This window comes from Corylus avellana, chromosome 6, assembly GCF_965113065.1.
Source record: "Corylus avellana chromosome 6, dhCorAvel1.hap1.2, whole genome shotgun sequence".
In the NCBI taxonomy this organism is placed as follows: domain Eukaryota; kingdom Viridiplantae; phylum Streptophyta; class Magnoliopsida; order Fagales; family Betulaceae; genus Corylus; species Corylus avellana.
In genome coordinates this window covers 6,847,723-6,866,528 of record NC_142495.1, presented here as the reverse complement: position 1 = coordinate 6,866,528, position 18,806 = coordinate 6,847,723, and the positions used below count along the sequence as shown (strand labels likewise).

Genomic DNA, 18,806 nt, shown 5'->3' with positions numbered 1-18,806 from the left:
TGGTAACGGTTAGGTGAATCGAATTAAATCAACATTAAACAACAAAAAACAGTCAAAAAATGCTACTTGTCACATATTTAGCCGCCCTAAATCCATTTATAAATTAATTTTTTGTTCTTTTTCAACCTACTTTTTAATAACCATTGTTAGTGAAATTTTTGTTTTGGCCTATTTAACAATTTTAGTCACCTAACACCATTTAAAATGTTAAATTTTATTATTATTGGGGAGGTAATATTATTAATTTTAGTGCACTATTTAACAATTATTTATTTAGTGTTGATGCTTATTATTCTAATTGGCATATTTGAGGTTAAGAAGGTTGCTTTTGCTTATTTTCAATGACTACATACGTAAATAATTTTTACCCATATTCAAAACTTATCTTATAGATCTACTGACAAACAAATTATTTTAATTTATCTATTTGTTTTCCTAATTCCCCAGTTTTGATGCTCAAACTAATATGTTATGTATACCAATTTTAATCCTTGGTGGATCGAATTAAGGTAACATTAAATTATAAAATAACAGTTTGCTTGGCACAATTTTACCACTTCTAAAATGCCACTTGTCACGATTTAGGCACCCTAGAACTCACCACAAATTTTCTTTTCTTTTTGCTCTCTTTACTGGATGCAGCAAGGCCTTTTCTGTTGCAAAGTCTTTTACCTATCCAAATTTGCAATGTTTTAATCTCAAGTCCTTTGATGGTGGGCTTAGTTAAGCCTGGCTCCAACCGGACTGTAGCAAAATCTTCAACTTCCCTATAAATTCAAAACAAAATCTAGCATGACCATGAAGACAATTTGTCAAATTATTTCTGAACAAAAGGGGCAAACCACAATTTTTCCTTTGTAGAACCTTCACATGTGTAGCATTCACTCCTTTCTCGACCAATCAACTGGTATCAGAAACAACAAACTTCCGAATAAAGAAGGCTACTGATATGGGCAAAGGGTACACTATCTGCTACTCTCCCATTCCTTTTACATGTAAAGGTTTCTCTTGAGAACGCAGACAACACAGCAAGTCAAAAGCCATGATTAGCATAATCTATTAAAAAGGCCAAAGACAATATATATAATGCTGAATGACAATATGCTAACAATCAGTAAGTGTTACAGTAATTTGACAACGCAAAAATACACAACGATAAAACAAGAAGTTAAAAAAAGCCTAACTCTTTGGAATATTCTTCCCTACAATCTTTGCTGGAGTTATCCTTAAAAGATTTCCTGGCTTACCGGGAAGAGCACCTTTAATCATGACAACATTAAGATCATTGTCAACTTTGACAATCTTAAGCTTTCTGATCTTTGTCTTGGTTCCTCCCATCCTTCCAGGCATCTTCTTTCCCTTGTATACACGACCTGGTGTTGTTCCAGCACCAATGGATCCAAGAGCTCTATGACTCTTGGAACCGTGGGTCATTGGACCTCTTTTAAAGTTGTGCCGCTTGATTCCGCCTGCAGTAAAATTAAACAAAAAAGAGGTACAACTAGAGTCAAACCTTGAGATAACTTGAAGACACTGCACAGCCAATATATCTACAATATGAGTGCCCCATTGGACATTAGAAGCTTTAAAACAAAGAGAAATTGGAGCTGAAGACATTATAGAGTAGAGTCAGTAGACTAATTCTCAACTGTGGAAAGACATTATCACAGGACGTACTCAAAGTGAAAACATAAATGGCATACTTCCATAATCCAATACACTCATTCGCAATAGTAGGTATTTATGCATGTGTCTGCCTGTATGCTTTGAATATATAGAGTGCAACTTTGAAACATTAGGTTCAAAAACCAATGTCCTCAACACAACATCTTTGTGAGACTAGAGTGCAACTTTGGACAGATATATCCGTGCTTGAAATAGAGTGCAGGTAACTAGATGCCCTTAAAAACTTTTATATCTTCTCCTTATAAAATTTGGTATGACTGAAATCTCCTATGAACATTATAGTTTTAGAAGTTAGGAATAAAACAAAAAACAAAAAATGCAATTAAGAACCAAGATGCATAGCTGAAAGTTCCATATCCTGATATTTTATTTGGCACAGTGCTTGCAAGAACCAAAAATACAACAGGGAAACATCAAACCTTACAGTGTGTTGAACTGTTTTTTTGTTTTTTTTTGGTGTACAATTCAACAGAGAAGAAATTATAAAGTTCGAGTTGTCCCCCCAAAAAAAGCCGAGGGCAATAATTAAAAATTTTAATTACTACGTAAATATAAGCAAGTGCATACTGCCAGCTCATACGGATGAAGGAGGCAACCACCAAAATTGCAACATAAAGGAAGAGCCGAGAGATATATTGTTAATCAAACATAATGTGTGTATATATATATATATATATATATATTAAAAAAAAAGAATATTTTATCCTTCGTTTTCTTGGCAGTCGAGCAATATTATATATAACAAGAAAGAGGAATATAAGAAACCTGTAATTTTTTGTATTCTATTCAGTTTCATACATTTTCACAAGCTGCTAGAGGCAAAGAAAGGAAAAAATCCGAAATTTTCACCTGCCATGTTTCCCAACAAAGGGAAAATGTATGTGTAATGAACATGGGGGCCAAGCAGTAAATCATAACATCATATATAGCAAATTGGGCGTATGGTATAAGTTAACTCCTAGTACAAAAATGAAAGCATACACAATTGAGGCAGAGGCTCACAAAGGTCTTATTGTGCTCTACTATCTTCTCTCAGGCCATCTCAATGGAAGGAGTTGCTTCCATTGATTACGACGGAGGTTATGGACCATGGCCATTACACACAGGATAATGTCATGTTTGACCCTAGGCTTTCTTTCCGCCTCACAAAATGCAATTTACACAAAACTAAGGTGCTCTGCGCCAGCACTGTATCCCCAGACTAGAATCAATCACCATTTCTAGATTGGAAGGGATCACACGCCAGATCTTTCTAATAAAGCTTGCTAATCCCTTTATACAATAAGAAAACTAAACTTGCCCATGTTTAGGCCATATAGAACTAAAATATATTCATGAATCCTTCACTACCATAATAATTTTGAAAAGTTAAAACGAAAAGAGAAACTCGCAAACTCAAATACCCATTGAAACCTGAAATATGCCAGATATTCTTTGCAACTTAAAAAAAAAAAAAAGGCCATAAGTGCAACTTCTAGGCACCCAGGTAGTCAAATGATATAACGAATTGCAAGTCAATATCCTAACCTTGTCTTTTCACGAATTAATGAAAGGTGTCCCTAGTATTTAACAAAAAGTCTATAGGATTATCAACGCATTGAGCTATTAATCCAATGCGCGATGTAACAACTTGATGTATGGGTACTGTTAATCCAATGCGACCATGGCGCTCGAGTCAGACACCCTCTGTAAAAGGGTATAGGATGAACCCAGCATAAATTAAAAGAAAAAAAAAAAAAATCAAAGAAAATTAGGAGTATAGCATTGGTCATGACAGGATGTGGCATGAGTTATATCAGAAACCCGGAGCTTCCCATACAAACACAACACTGCAAGTCCCAGGTAAATTCAAAAAGGAAGGTTTTTTTTTTTTGTGAGTAGAAAAGGAAGTTATATACTAACAACATCAATGAAGAGCAAAATGGGAAGAGAGAGAGAGAGGGAGAGAACAAAACCTTGGAAACCCTTGCCAATGGTGGTGCCGGCGACATCAACAAGATCACCCTCCTTGAAAATTTCATCAAACACAAGCCGCTGGTTGGGCTCAAAGCCATCCACTGACACCAATCGAAACTCCTGAAGATGGCGCATAGGAATGGCATCCACCTTCTGTAAATGACCCAGCTCTGGCTTTGTGAGCTTGCGGTCCCTGACTCTCCGGTAGCCGACCTGGACGGCGTCGTAGCCGTCGGTGGCCTCGGTCTTGATCTGGGTCACGATGTTTCCTTCTTTAAATCCCACCACGGTGACCGGGACGACCTTTCCGTTGGGCTCGAAGTAGCTCATCATGCCCAGCTTGGTCGCCATCACTCCCACGCCTGCCTCGTAGCCCATTCTGACCACCATGCCCCTCCCTTTCCCGCTGCACGGTTTAAAACGGTGCGGTTGGTGCAGTTGCAGGAGAAAAGGATTATTGCTGCCGTTGTTGATGAAAGAGCATTTGAGAGAAAGGGGATGATTGTGAGCATTATGGGCAATTGGAATCGTTGCTCTGCAAATCGATACGGATGCCATTGACATCTTTCCTCCTTCCTTTCTTCCGTGCAGTGATTGATTTTGTTTCCTCAAAATTCCAAAAGAAAAAAGAATCACTCACTCATTCTCACTCTCACTCATCAAAAGGGATGGGAATTATGGATAGCACCACAAACAGCTGAGGCTTTTCTCTTTGTACTCGCTTCTCTCTTATCCAATTGGATCTACTGGAAAAGGAGAGCGGCAACCTACGGAGCTTCGTGCTCTTTGGGCCGACCGAAAGGATGGTTTTAGGCCCATATCTAATTTCTGTCTGGGCTTTTCTGAAAGGATGGTTTAGGCCCATATATATATAATATATACGATATTTCGCAGGCGGCACTCTGATATTTCTTTCCGTCGTGATGGAGGAGGAGGACATCTTTGATTCCTCTCTGAATCTGGAAGAAGCTCACTTCAAGGAAGGCTATTCCGAGGGCTACGAGCACGGTCTAGTTGGTGGCAGAGAGGATGGGCAACAGGTGGGCTTGAAAGTGGGTTTCGAGACCGGGGAGGAGCTCGGCTTTTACGATGGTTGCATCCACGTCTGGAACTCCGCTATTCAAGTCGATCCGACTCGGTTCTCGGATCGAGTACAGAAGACGATCAAGCAGATGGAGGAATTGGTGAAGAAATACCCGGTTATGGATCCGGAGAACGAGAGCGTTCAACAACTGATGGAGGGCTTGAGGCTCAAGTTTAGGGCGGTTTCTGCGACTCTGGGTGTGAAATTGGAGTATGTTGGATACCCAAAAACAGCACCGGATTCTGGATTCTAAGGAGATTGAGTTTTGAGGGTTTTTTTTCCTCTATATCTCTGAAGTCGTAGCATAATGTGTAGTTTGAAATTTTTGGTTGTTATTTCTTTGTTTACAAATAGTAGTTGAATAGTATTTGCTCTCTTTCTTTTTTGTTAATTTGTTTTCGCCAGTTTGAGGGTCGAGGGTTTGTCTGAGTTCTTGAATGTGGGAATTGAGGACGAGTGTTTGAAAGATGTGGGTGTGTTTTGTGAGAATTTGAACGGTGCGTTTGTTAGCAGGGATATTGGGTTTAGCTGGGTTGATGTTAGGTATGAATTGGATGGCGATGGTTGTGAGGGTGAGGTTGGTGGTTCTGAATTGAAATCTGGGTTTTTGTTTTTGGATTAGGTGTTGGGTTTGGGGTTTTGCTCGTGTTCCCTTTGAATTGATTTATCTGAAGATTGCAATTTCATCCAAGTTTTCCAACTTGAATGATAGTTGTAAGAATACTAAGAAACTTCACGCGAAGCCGCTGGAATTCAAGCGATGTGATCTTGAAATGGTGGATTTGAAGAATTCATCGAATTCAGTTTACTCCACATCTCGTGAAGTCACAAGCAGTAGGTCGCGAACAGAACTTTTTGGTGATAGGATAGTAAAGATTCATATTAAGGCTGTTCAGAGGTAGTGATTCATCAAACTTTGTGGGTCATTTAGGCGATCCGATTGTGTTTGAATCTTTAGGAGACTCTTAAGAAAGAAAGTTCTGGTGATTTGTTTTTGCTTGCAGATCGGGTTTCTTGACTGATGGATTTGTGTGAGTTTGAGCGGAGACAATTTATACCCCACCCCGTTCCTAGATTCTCTCGAGTTTTCTTTGTAGGGAAGGCTACTGGTGATTCACATTTGGGAATTCTCGAGCCTTTTACAGTATCTTCAGCTCTCTCCATGCATTTTAGAAGTTGGACTTTATCCTCCAAAATCGCAAAAGATGTATAATTTAAAAGTCCACTCTTAAAAATATTGCAATTTGAAAATAGGATAACTTTACTTTAGACTCCTCAATTATCACGGACAAACTCTTCAAACTTCAAAACCTTTCAATTTAAACCATTAAACTTTCAATTGTAGTTAATTTAAACTTTCATTTAAAAATTAAAACTCAAAAAAAAAAAAAATTCAAGCCTTATGACCCGTGGATCAGTGCAAATCTAACCGTGACCCACTGTGAATTTGCTAACCGCCCACAGCTAGGTCCCAGCCAAACCCAGCTGTGGGTCTACTGACCCACGGATCACAAGGCTTAAACTTTTTTTTTTTTTAATTATGTTTTAAAGTTTGAGAAGGGCTTATCAAATCGCAAACTAATTCAAATCTAAAATAAAGTCACCCTTTAAAAATATAAAAAAATTGAGTTCTCAAATTTGCTGGCTTTGGATTTCATCCGCGGAAGTGTCTTAACCAGAACAGCACCAGGAACTAATTGAATTCAGTGTCCGCAAATGAATTGTTTCTTGATCACATATTTTGAAACCACAAATTCAAACCGACCTAAATTTGCAAAATTAGGATTCTGTTTTTTATTTATTAATTTTACAATGTCTTAGCCATGTAATTAAATAGTAAGACAGTGGTTGGATGGAAATATGCTATTTAGACTTTCGAAATTAAATCACTCATTTGCACCTACACAACACATCTAGCTCTATTTTTCAAATTTCCCATATTCAATTCTGTTTCTGGTAATTGTCCAAAACGATTGGTAAGGGCGGAAACTCGATGAGCAAAACAAAGCAGTGGGGGTACAATGCTCATAACAGAAACAGCAAGCCTCGATTCTGCCTCTTGATAATTGAATAATGCACTTCATGTAAGAAAGACGTGAAACAAAAAGAGAAGAAATTCACAAATTATGTTACAAGTTCTATCCTGAAGAAACTTATGCCTCCAAGAAGGTGTGGTTTCTTATTCATAATTTTGCGTCCAATACCTGAAAGAAGAAAGAAAGAAAGATGCAGGCAATAATCCTACTCTACAATGAAACTGCTACTGAGAATATAAATTTCAGATCTGACCCCGAAAAAAAGGGTTTGACCAAAAAAACAAAAGTAACTGAAGTTAATCATCAAGCATTCAGAGCAGATGCTGTTGAGATTTGAAAGAGATGGAGCTCACCTTGCAGCAAAAATGTCACTGTAAGTCAAAATAGAGATAAGAATCGTTGGTGATTTATTACGCAAGTAATGGAGCTTCTTATTCGGTTTTTGTGGAATTTGAATCCCCAGCTGCATCGAAGGCAGCTATTACCGCTCCAAATGAAGATATTCAGCAGCATATTCTATCAACAAATTCCTTGCAGCTTATCAAAACAAACTCTCAACTCCTCAAATGTCCTTGGGGCCACTGATGTCCTGGATAGAATAACACAACAAAGTTTCATTCGATAAAGCAAACTTAGAAATGACAGCCACCCCACCCTACATCCAAAAGTACCCTTTTTAAAAAAGAAAAAAGCCACTCAAGATCTGGTAACATCGTTGATTTACCTTATCCTGGAGTACTACTCCATTAGGAATTTCCAACCTCATCCCAGGTTTTGCAACAATATTTACTTTCCCCTTCAAAATCATAAGATAGGAAAGAAGTTAGAGAGACTAATCTGAAGAGGAAAAAAAAATTCAATAAAACGAGTGCCTCATGACCTATTATTCCATTAGAGCATTCATATAATATAAGATGTAACTGCATTATACACTAACAGGTGTACTACATGCAATATAGTGGATGATGCCAAGACAAATTTTAGATATTTTAAATGAATAATAATTTATCGAAATGACATTAAATCAGTCTATGCAATAGTAACAGGACAAAAGAATCAGAAGATGTTCTCTTAGTTTATGACAGAACCCTCTTAACATGCCTGGCAAGAAAAAGAAAAAATGACTTCGTCTGAACAAGAAGGCAAAATGAAATTTTCTCCTTTATTTGGTAAAGGACAAGACAAAATTCTGATAAGTACCAAATTATATTCCAATGGTAGAATCTGCATGAATTATTTTAACCAGTATATTAATACAAGAAATGAAAATCAGTGTGATTTTCTTAAACCAATATCAGAAAATCAGGCAATGAAGTAACCAGAATACTCCTTACAGTGCTCAAAATTACATTCAGAAATAACAGAACAAGCAACAATTCAACAAAAGAAGGGCTAAAATGGGCAGAGGGAACATGTAAAATACCTTGAGAGTTATATCAGTTCCAAACCACACATCACCTGTTACCTTCAAGCTATCCAGCTCAATGATGCTAGGAATGGACCTGAAGCGACTTAGGAAGTCGCTTACCTGAGAAAGAAGAAAATAGTCACTAAAAACATAAATAGCATGTAAATGCAGACAAGGTAGGCTCATCAAATAAATCTTCACCTGTCCAAATTCTGGTCCTAAATCAATCGAAGGATTTACAGGATTTGATCTAGCTGCATTTCGAACTAAAATCCCATTGTTATAGGTGTACAGATCTGACTGCAGAAATAATCAAATGTGATCATAATACGCCTTGAACAAAGATCCTGAAGGTTTCCTTTTTCTTTTCTTTTTTTTTCTTTTTTTCCCTGGGGGGATCATAGCGAAGAGAATATAGTTTAGAGTTAGAGATGCACTAAAGTCACCTGGAAAATAAGTAAATCTGATGTCGCATTGATTGGCCAAAAACGAGATTGGGGGACATTAATGCCAATTGCACGATCAAAGAACTGGTTTGACCACAAAAGCAATAGTCACATAAATGTAGTAATAAAAAATTGTAGATAGAACAAGAAGGATTATATACATATGATGGATACCCGTATTGTGGAACCAGCTGCTGTTTCTCTTCCCTGAAAACAGCAGCAACTTCATGAAGTAAGTTTGTTAAAGTCAGCTCCCTCAATAAATGATGAATAGAAACGGTACCTTGGAAACAGAATAATTCTCAAACTTTAGTCCATCAGTATCCACAAGCCTTTTAGTGGCTCTGAAGTTCACCCACCTGTAGGAAATAGCAAAATTGGAAGTTAGTAATATTTGCAAGTTTAAGCAGGGCAAATACACAAGGGCTATGCTTCACTCACAGGCTTCTTGTATCAATAAGTTTGAACTTGTCCATTGACTTGAATTTATTCATCAATACAAAAAACAAAGGAAGATTGTTAACTAACACTAACCAAAAAATGATAAAAAGTAAGTACCTAATTGTTAAATCTTACAAGTATAATCAGCACTCCAGTACAGAATTTCATTTTCGGAGGAACATGTGATAAACAAGACGGAATCCAAAAAACTAAACTTAAAAAGGAAAAAAGGACCCCAAAAAAAATTTATAACTCACTTGTGGAGCAGAATTCCTTGCAATTTTGTCAAGCTGCATGAAAATAAGATGAGAACAAAGTTAATTGAAGCTATTGTCAAACTTTTTTTCAATGGTAAGTTAGACAAAGCCTCAAGAGGATCTTGAACCACAACCCTTTTCTTAAAAGGGATATGGGAGGTTCTGGAATATTTTTCTAAAAAATAAATTTGATGTAAATATGAAAAACGTGTTAGTTGCTAAAACCCATTGCCAAATGGGGAAAAAAATCTATCCCAAGCTATTTTAACAAAGGCTTTTTTTTTTTTATAAGTATTTTAACAAAGGCTTTAGCAACCTTAAAATTACCAGTATGAAGTGGCCATCATCTGTTTTTTTTTCTTCTGAAAATTAGTACATGAACATGCAAGTACAACTTACATATGTGTACTCTAGGTAAATTCTTATGTTAAAAGAAATCAAATTTACAACCTTAAAATTTAATGAAAAACTATTGATAATTTTTTGGGAAAAAAAAAAAAAAAAAAATTTAGTTATTTGATTTTTTTTTTTTTTTACACTATTATTTGTTTTCCACATCATTCCCCTACCCTTAGAGTGGAAATAGAATCTATTACACTAGATGCTTTAAATTCAGGCTTATCCTTGCACACTGTGACTCGTGCTTAACATTACCAAGTATTTAACATGCATTATTAATCATTTATTGCAAATGAAAGTAAATGCCAACTTTTTTTTTTATGACGAGGAACCCCACCGAGGTAGGGTCATTTCGTGTACCCACTCTTGTTGGATAAACCTTGGACCCATGTAAAGCAAGTAAATGCCAACTTTTGAGGACCAACTAAATCAATACCAAAGAAAACCAAGCCACTAAATTATGGGTTGATCAATTAATTCATCTCAGTTTAACATATATAAATCATGTCATTCAAAATAAATTACTACATTATAATTATGTAGTAAACATTCTAGATTCCTTCATCACAATTATTACTATTAACCATCCCACATCTGACAACTCCAACTGAACAATTTTTTTTTTTTTTATTGGTAAGTTACATGCACACCCGGTGGGAATTGAACTCAGAACCTTACCCTCCACCTTGCTACAAAGGGAGGAAGTACCATTTGAGCTAAACCTATTGCTAACTCCAACTAAATAAATTTAGGGGGAAGTTTAAGGGGAAACAGAGAATCAGAAGTCAAGATACCACTTACCTGAAACTTTTGTTGGCTTGCATTAAGAATATCATTATCCATACCAAATGAGGTTGTTGGTGTAACCTGAAGAAAACATGAAGATTTTAGAAAAATTAATTGAAAAAGAAAACAAAAAATTGGAGCCACTGATGAATTGAATAGCAATCGCCCTTGCATACCTCCATACAATATTCAATCTTATTTTGGACCAAATGTTTTAAAATTTCTAAAACATCCACTTAAGGAGCACAATGATCAAATTGATTCTCCCAAAAAAAGAGTAAGCAATAACAAAAAGAATTTTCATTAAGAACTACAATAAATAAAAATAAAATAAGGATACTTGGGTCAATTACAGCAGCAACATTATCTGAGCCAACCACAAGGATATACTCCTTACCCTGGAAAACATGTCGAAGAAGTTAATTTTGTGTCAGGACCACCACCTCTACCATTAACTCTTACTTATTTTTGCCATAAATCTTTATTTATCACACAAAAATGAAGAAAAGGAAAAGAAAAGAATATCTACACAATCACCTAGAACAGTATACCTGTGTCAATAATGCATCAAGGGTTCCCCTCTTCATTAGAGAAAGGAACTCCACGTCATGGTCAGAAGGATACCTTCACATGTGCAAAATTAGCATGGTTAATTAAAACGTTCCTACTAATTGCCAAATGAAACCAAAAAGAACATGTAATTTAAGGAGAAGCATGTGGTGCTCTCAAAATACTTGACTCCCTGTAACTTTTTTCTTTCTTCAAATTTGCCCATATATCTTTTAGAGCTTTAAAGTTTTCATGAAGGATATAAATTTCAAGGTAAGGATACTAAGGGAAGTTAGAAAATTTAAATCTTAAGAGTTTGGAATAGGACACACATTGTGGAACACAGACGCACAATAAAATTGCAAAAGAGTCATTCAGTATGGGATGGAGGGATTGGTAATTATAAAGAACAACAATGTTGGTGATAAAAAGGGGATGTTTTTTAATTATATGATGATGCAAGAGAATTGAAAGTGCTGGCCTGATCTTATTCAGTTCTTATTTTCACTCAAGTATCATTTGTTTTATTTTATTTGAAGTCTTTTAAAAGGGGTCATGTGAGTCAATTAAGTAGGGGTAATAAAGTCTCTTCAATGATTAGAGCAACACTTGCGTTATGTTTTAGCTATAAATGCATCTTAATAGATTGTAGCAGCCACTTATTGATTACTCTATCAGAAATAAAAGAAGAGAGACATTATTCTCTCCTTTAATCAAAATACGCATGTGTTTCTTTATTTCTCAGTGAGATTTCTTATTGAACTGATTTCAATAATCCGCTGGAAATTCTCTACAAGATCAGATTTGTTCAGTTTTTTTTTTTTTTTTTTTGATAAGTACAAGATCAGATTTGTTCAGTTGCTGTATTGTAATAGCATGTGAGACAACAAGCTTTGTGCCGCTGCCTCAAATTTTAGTTTTTAGAATTTTCATGTATTCTTATATCTCTTATTCGCTTTTAACTAGGCTTCTCTCTTGTATACTCCCTGTATACTTGGGTTGCATCTTTGCGTTTTTTAATGAATTTTGCGATTACCTATAAAATAAAATAAAAAGGCTTAAGAGTAACATTAAACTTACAACGCTTTTACAACTTGATTAGAGCAACGTCAAAGACTAAAAAAAGCTTAACACCATCCAATCACATGCCGACACGTATCAATAAGTTGTAAAAGAAGTTGTAGACCAATTGTCGGTTTAGCATTTTTTTAAGCTTAAAATGAAAATTGTATGGTCTCTTTAAGTTGATAGAGAAGGTAAACAAAATGTTTGACATCCAATAGAGTGGTATCTTATGGGTAAATACCCTTTTAGTATTTCCGTCAGCCAAGCTAACGGACTGCAATGGGGGTAGTTTCAGCCACCCCCTGCAAGCGGTTTGGGAGTGGTTCAACCACCCTCATGGTAGTCTGTTAGTTTGGCAGACGGAATGGTGACGGAGGTACTAAATTGATATTAACCCATAAGTCAGGGACCATCTATGATACGAATTGAAACCAAGGTGGGAAAATATAAAAAAAACGGGTACTAAAAAGGTAATTAACCATTTTTCTAAGCTTAAAATGAAAATTGTATGGTCTCTTTAAGTTGATAGAGAAGGTAAACAAAATGCTTGACATCCAATATTGTGGTATCTTAGAATGATAAGAACTACAGGTTCAGAAGGTTTACTACTGCATTACAAAATAATACGGTACAAGGTATCTAGGAAACTTGTGAATTTTAACAAGTAAAATATAGCTTCAAGGATCTAAGTTCTTCTGAAACACAAATAAAACTTAAATATTAACACAGACTCTGCACATTCTTCAGTTAGTTGATAAGTGTTTTGGACTGCTTTTTACTGTTGAAATATGAAAATTACTCAAATTGCACCTCATATGAAAACTAAACAGAACTACAAGATGGACCAGAGAGGACCTTAAGGCATCGGATTCTAGAAACCAACTTCAGATCATATCAGAAAGGCATCAATTAATATCCAGGGTAACAAAGATTCAGCACATATTAACTCATCAATCTATTATGTAGAATGAAAAAAGAATAGGAATACAAATGCAAAGGATGACGTACGATTCATTCTCAGAAGTCTGTCCATAAAATGATTTCAGCATCACAATGTTCGACTTGGGATATTTCTCCAAAACCTAAATTACAGAGGCTACAATGAGTACATCCTCATATTATCCGAGGGCAATGACTCAATATGGGATGACAAAGAAAGTTTACCTTCACCGTGTCATCATTTGTTTTGATTGTGTTCATAAGAAGCAAAGGAACATTGCATCCATAGCTGGAGTTCAGAGACTACAAAAATTTAAAAAGTAGTACACGTGAAAGCCAAGACCAGAGAACAGTGACTACACAGCACAAAGAGCCAAGAACTGACCTCAATTTGATTAACGATCAAGTCCAGAAATGTCAACCCATTACAAACTTCAATTGCTGACCTGTGTGAAAAAATACATAATAGAATTGGTATAAATTCAACATAGGACTCAAATGCAAGAAATACTTGTATGGAAGATCTATAAATAGGCCATAAATAAGACGCATTAAGCCAACAAGCACAAATGAACCTTCATTGTTGAAACACAATCCATTATGTGCATCATTTAAGACAAATATATATATATATATCAATGTACAGACCCTATGAATATACTAGAAAGCTGCTATACTAAAAAGGTTATCTGATTTAGAATTTGTAATAAATTTACCCCATATTAATATTACAATTAGCAAGAAGTCTGCAACGAACTATTCTAGCACAGTTTCATCCTATCTAGCATTAAAAAAAAAAAAAATTGATTGTTCACTAAATTTAAGCGTTCATCATGATAGGACTTTAAGTATCAATTTGAAAACTTAAAAAACAACTGGAAGAGGCTGGATTTTGTTATTCTATGGTCACACAGATTATACAATTGACATATAAGCTAGTGATAAAACTATATCAGGACCCAAGAAGTCGATTTCTTGAAATAATTATCTACAATAAGATTTGTATGCCAAAATTTAAGGATACATAAGCAAAAGTAAGTTCTGACCAAAAAAAAAAGAAGGCCACAAAAGATGAGTGAAGACATCACTTGGGAACATCAAATTGAAGTTTCAGGTGTAAGAGTTAACGATTTAAGAGAAATGACTAACTAACCAAAATCCTTGGACCTTTTCTAATTCAGAACCCTCCAGCCATTACAGAGAGAAAAAAAAAAAAAAAGGCGTATGCAATTCTAACTATATTGGTAACGAGAAGGCAGATCAATCAAAAACAAGTCCACCAGATAAATAAAGCGACTGCTGTGGGCATCCACCACAGCAAAACCATAATATGGAGGCATCGACAGTTTCAATTTAGTAATATGGTTTTCAAAAGTACAAAAGACATTAGTTCTTACTTAGGGCCATCGAAACCCATCTCCGTGCCCAAAGTACCATTGAACTTCAACACAACAAGCTTATCCAACAGCTCCTTAATCTCCGCTTCATCTGCATTGTCCAAAAAAGTTCGCTAAAAAGGTCCTAAGCTCACATTAACATTCACATGAAGTACAAATAGCTACAAATGAGACATGAACTCAGTGGAATTACCTCCAGAAACAGGAGTCAAGCTCTCATAAGGAACAACCAGTACTTCATCGTTGGCAAACCCAAAACTCTCACTCTTGCTCTCCTCAATGCGTTCCGCTTCCTCGCTGTCAAAGCCACAATTCAAATTCCACAAAAAGCAGGGAACCCACATTTCATCTCAACAAAAGCAACCCAGAAAGAGAAATGGGGAGCAAAAGAAGAAGAACAGGAACTAATCCAAAAAGAAGGATTCGATTCATTTCCCTCCGTACCGGTGGTTTTCGATCTTGGAAGCATCATTTGTACTAGGAATAGCAGCAGCAGAATCTTCTCTTGCGGTGCCGCCGAACCTCTTCTGCTCCAACAGAAAAGTCTTGGTGATCAAATTACAGAACAAATAGACGAACTGCACGGAATCGTTGGCCGGGACCGGGTAGGCGATTCGCTTGTAAACGTCGAGCGGCATGGAGGAGTCGACGAGGGCCACGACGGGAATCTGAAGCTTCTCGGCCTCGAAGATGACGGAAGACTTTCTCTCGGTGTCGAAGATGACGACGCAATCGGGGGGCTGCGGGGGAGCGAAGCAGAGCTTCTTGTTGCGAGAACGGAACCTCTTGGGGCTGAAACTATTGGTGAGGAAGCCTCCGGTGCGCCAGAGGGAGTTTTGGTTGGGGTTGTAGAGGCCGATCCTCTTGGTCATCTGCTCGAAGATCTCGTCAAAAAGCGGGTTGGTGTTCACGAACAAGAAGCGGGCCTTCTGCCGAGCCATGGCGCCAATGAAGGCGCAGGCGCTGCGGAGCGCGATAAGGGTTTTGTCCGAGTCGATGATGGCCATGCCATTGCGGATGCCGTACGTGTAGGCCTTGAAGTGGTCGGCTGCCACGCGCCGCCCCAGGTGGGCGTTCGTGTTCAGTAGCTTCTGGATCAAGACCGAGTGGATCGTCATTCTGAGCGACCCGGCGAGTCAGCGAGTTAGGGTTTATGGGTTTTATGTCGTGTAATCTGTGGAAAATTGAAAATGGAAATGGAAGATGATGATTCGGTTTGATTCGACTTGATCCATTAAGCAACAGGGTCGGGTTTTCTCTATTCTGAACCTACTTAGATCCGTTTGGATTTACGGTTTTAAAAAAATACAATTTTAAATAGCGATTTTAAACCGTGCAATTTGAAAACATTATTTTTAAAAACGCAAATTACGGTTTAGTCTTTAAAATCGCAATTTAACTTTTAAAATTTTGCATTTTTGCGATTTGATTTAAAATTGCACATTTGCACTTTTTGTCTATGAAATTGCAATGTCACACACCCTTTTAGGGTGTGTTTAGGATTGCAATTTTACAAAAATAATCTGCATTTTTAAAAGACATAGCAAATGTAAGGCGTTTAACATTGCAATTTAAAAAACATTTAATTTAAAATAGGAAAAAAATTTGTTATTTCTATAAGCAGGCAATGAGGTGCTTATTTAAAAAGACGCGAATTTAAATTAAAATCACGATTTCACGTAACAAATATTTAATAATAAAAAAAAAAATTAACATGTTTTACTAGACACCTTTGCGATTTTAAAAAGTAGTAATTTCAAAAACACAATTTTTAAAAACGTAATTTTTAAAATCGCATTTATTGAAATCACAGGCCCAAACCAAACCTTTGTTTTTTAAGATATAACATTTTATTTTGGGACATGTATTTTTAAAATTTTTGGTCTGGGAGTGTACTTTCATTAAATTAAAATTTTCATTAGTCTTTACCAATAGAGTAATGATACTCTTCATACATGTGATACTTTTTGTATTAAGTTATTGATAAAAGAAATCACTTAAAATACGTTATAAAATAAATGTGATAAATGAGTGTAAAGCATAACATTATTCTCTGATTGGTACTTGGGTTGGGTGCATTAGCATATGATCAATTTGTTGTATGTGCAAAAGTAATATAAGATTGAGGAGAGCTCACTAGAACCAATAATAAGGAGAGCTCTTCACAACCTTGTGGTGGTTCCATGGTTTTAAAATGCAAAAAGGAGCCAAAATTAAGAGAGTTCTAAAAGCTAAGTTTGCTAGAGCAATTAAGAGACCCAAATAAGAAATCTTCAAGGCAGCGTTCAAACGGTCCTAAACTAGGTTAAAACTAGTTTTTGATGATGTCGTTCGAACAACCCAGTAAACGCCGTAGCGAGTAGTGAATTCTAAAAGACTAACATCTGATATTCCAAACGTTGTAGCTAACAACGACCTCTACATCTTCAAAGCAGCATGTTGTTCAAACAATGTCCCGAATGGATCAACAAACACAGGCTACTGACTTTTTTATACAACATATAGTTTGAACGGTTTAGCGAACGAAGGACAAATTACACCCAAAAATTGAAACAATTGACACACACCATTGACATCCATAGACATACACCATTGACATCTACATAGAGCAATATAATGTCACACACCATTGACATCCATAGAGCAATATAATGTCACACACCATTGACATCCATGCATCTACATAGAGCAATATCATTGTCCCATCCTAAAACATAATACAAATACCTATTACGACAGTCGTTTACAGCAGATATAATCTAAAAACCCAGAGAACCAGAAATGTGTCTCCACTGCAACTGGAGCTCCACCTCTCCACGCTCCACATTTCTCAGTCTAAGAACCATATTCTGAACAACTCTGTTGTCCTTCCAGATAATGTGACTCTCTTCGGCCAGACAATTCTGCCTGTCGGCTTTCACTGTCTTGAAAATGTGTCCATTTTCAAGGCCTTCCGACCGGCGCTGCTTTAAGGCCTCAACAAATGGACCAATCTCAAACTCAGCATCCCCCATTTTATCATCTGGGCTAAATGTATCTTTGTCGTACACAAACTGCAGTTTATCACAAGGAAAATTGGATGATATATTCATGGCTTAAAAGCACAAATAGTTGACTTTTTTTCAGGTTGATTAGCCTCCAATGTCACAGGAACTATAAGACTTACAAGCTTGATCGGAACACTTGGATCTGTAATAGAAAGAGTCAGCTCTTCGTTCCACACTGGATTGATGCTCCTCCTCACTACACTGGTCTTCACCCTCTGCATCAGAAAAAATTTTCTTTTATGTAAATAAATTGCTTCTTGAGGAAACATATAAAATAATTGAAAAAAAGGAGAAGCAAAATTGCAGTATGTAAATTCCAAGAAAAGGCCATCAAAACCCAGAAACCAGAAACGCTTAATTACATGCAGAGAAGGAAAAAAAAAAAAAAAAAAAAAAGGTAGCAAAAAGAGGAAGAAGGTGTTTGCCTGGGTGCCCATATGGAAAATAACATAAGGGTCACTGCTTCTCTTTATGACATCCCTGACTGCAAGGTTCACCCCTTTCTGGACATGAATTTTAAGCAAACCGATCCAGTTCTCCATTTCAGAGTTCAGACAAATGAGAAAGGTTTGTTCACCTTTTTCTTCATCGGACTCCTCAACTAGTTGAGCTTATTTATACCCCTCAAAAGACCAAAATTATTAAAATATTATGTAAGAAGCTTCTTTTTTTCTTTTTTTCTTTTTTTTTTTTTTTTTTTCTTTTTTTTTTTTAATTTTTTTTACATGTTAGGAATACATATCACTTATATAAAAATAAAAATAAAAATATAAAATTATATAAAATTTATGTCCTTTTTATGTGAATGATAGACCTTCCTTTATAGTTTTTTTTTTTTTTTTAACACAAAATTAAATAATTGAGGTTGAAGAGTTCGACATGTTTAATTAAATAAGTAAAATTATGATTGAATTATATAATTTTATATGTATACTTTGACACGACTTGAATCCGATATGCAACATAATGACATGTAATTTTTGACATAATTTTTGAACTCGACACGAAATTAATATAATAATTAGAAAGTTAGAGTTAAAAGAGTTTGACACATTTAATTAAATGAATTAGGTTAGAATTAACCATATAATCTTACATAAATATCTAGACATGACTAGAATTTAACACACAAATACAGATTGTCACCCTTATTAAATACTCGTTCAATGTCTCTAGAATTTTTAGGTATTTCTATTATGTAGATTTCTTTATATTTTAATTATTAATTAAATTAATTAGATTAAGGTTAATCATATAATCTAATATAAATGTCTTAATACAACTCAAATCTGACACACGAATAAATATTG

General features: G+C 35.9%; 4 protein-coding genes across 7 annotated transcripts; 1 reads left to right on the top strand and 3 right to left on the bottom strand.

Annotated features, from left to right (window-relative positions):
• Positions 1-1,031: 1,031 nt before the first annotated feature.
• Positions 1,032-4,369, bottom strand: LOC132188409 (Ribosomal protein L3 family protein). The gene is made up of 2 exons (XM_059602851.2): positions 3,642-4,369; positions 1,032-1,469 (listed from the first exon to the last, which is right to left on the bottom strand). The coding sequence occupies exons 1-2, from the start codon at positions 4,204-4,206 to the stop codon at positions 1,180-1,182; spliced, it is 855 nt and encodes a 284-aa protein (XP_059458834.1). The 5' UTR covers positions 4,207-4,369; the 3' UTR covers positions 1,032-1,179.
• A 172-nt stretch (positions 4,370-4,541) lies between these two features.
• On the top strand, positions 4,542-5,340 carry LOC132187558 (uncharacterized). The gene has a single exon (XM_059601905.2). The coding sequence runs from the start codon at positions 4,566-4,568 to the stop codon at positions 4,977-4,979; it is 414 nt and encodes a 137-aa protein (XP_059457888.1). The 5' UTR covers positions 4,542-4,565; the 3' UTR covers positions 4,980-5,340.
• Positions 5,341-6,638: 1,298 nt separating this feature from the next.
• On the bottom strand, positions 6,639-15,663 carry LOC132187122 (UTP--glucose-1-phosphate uridylyltransferase). 4 transcript variants are annotated; one of them, XR_009440796.2, is made up of 20 exons: positions 14,894-15,659; positions 14,643-14,746; positions 14,450-14,540; positions 13,438-13,498; positions 13,278-13,355; positions 13,122-13,195; positions 11,051-11,123; positions 10,840-10,897; positions 10,676-10,722; positions 10,515-10,580; positions 9,315-9,347; positions 9,058-9,095; positions 8,900-8,975; positions 8,791-8,823; positions 8,617-8,700; positions 8,372-8,470; positions 8,186-8,290; positions 7,487-7,558; positions 7,116-7,351; positions 6,639-6,930 (listed from the first exon to the last, which is right to left on the bottom strand). XR_009440796.2 is itself a non-coding variant. In XM_059601313.2 (19 exons), exons 1-19 carry the CDS (start codon positions 15,565-15,567, stop codon positions 7,325-7,327), a joined length of 1,893 nt encoding a protein of 630 aa, XP_059457296.2. In that variant the 5' UTR covers positions 15,568-15,659; the 3' UTR covers positions 6,639-7,324. The 4 variants fall into 4 exon arrangements, 1 of the variants encoding a protein (XP_059457296.2); XM_059601313.2 differs by having other exon boundaries at positions 6,639-7,351; XR_009440797.2 differs by lacking the exons at positions 6,639-6,930; positions 7,116-7,351; positions 7,487-7,558 and having other exon boundaries at positions 8,202-8,290; positions 8,372-8,466; positions 14,894-15,662.
• A 1,384-nt stretch (positions 15,664-17,047) lies between these two features.
• On the bottom strand, positions 17,048-18,084 carry LOC132188217 (protein C2-DOMAIN ABA-RELATED 1). The gene is made up of 3 exons (XM_059602627.2): positions 17,922-18,084; positions 17,616-17,711; positions 17,048-17,502 (listed from the first exon to the last, which is right to left on the bottom strand). The coding sequence occupies exons 1-3, from the start codon at positions 18,036-18,038 to the stop codon at positions 17,209-17,211; spliced, it is 507 nt and encodes a 168-aa protein (XP_059458610.2). The 5' UTR covers positions 18,039-18,084; the 3' UTR covers positions 17,048-17,208.
• Between the last annotated feature and the right edge of the window lie 722 nt (positions 18,085-18,806).

Coding starts and splice junctions, on each gene's coding strand:
- LOC132187558 (XM_059601905.2), top strand. CDS start 4,566: ATGGAGGAGGAGGACATCTTTGATTCCTCTCTGAATCTGGAAGAAGCT.
- LOC132187122 (XM_059601313.2), bottom strand. CDS start 15,567: ATGACGATCCACTCGGTCTTGATCCAGAAGCTACTGAACACGAACGCC. Junction 10,898..11,050: donor TTGATGCATTATTGACACAG/GTATACTGTTCT, acceptor CATGTTTTCCAG/GGTAAGGAGTATATCCTTGT. Junction 8,701..8,790: donor CAGCTGGTTCCACAATACGG/GTATCCATCATA, acceptor TGGTCAAACCAG/TTCTTTGATCGTGCAATTGG.
- LOC132188409 (XM_059602851.2), bottom strand. CDS start 4,206: ATGTCAATGGCATCCGTATCGATTTGCAGAGCAACGATTCCAATTGCC. Junction 1,470..3,641: donor CATTGGCAAGGGTTTCCAAG/GTTTTGTTCTCT, acceptor ATTTTACTGCAG/GCGGAATCAAGCGGCACAAC.
- LOC132188217 (XM_059602627.2), bottom strand. CDS start 18,038: ATGGAGAACTGGATCGGTTTGCTTAAAATTCATGTCCAGAAAGGGGTG. Junction 17,712..17,921: donor TTTTCCATATGGGCACCCAG/GCAAACACCTTC, acceptor TTTCTGATGCAG/AGGGTGAAGACCAGTGTAGT. Junction 17,503..17,615: donor CAAGTGTTCCGATCAAGCTT/GTAAGTCTTATA, acceptor GATAAACTGCAG/TTTGTGTACGACAAAGATAC.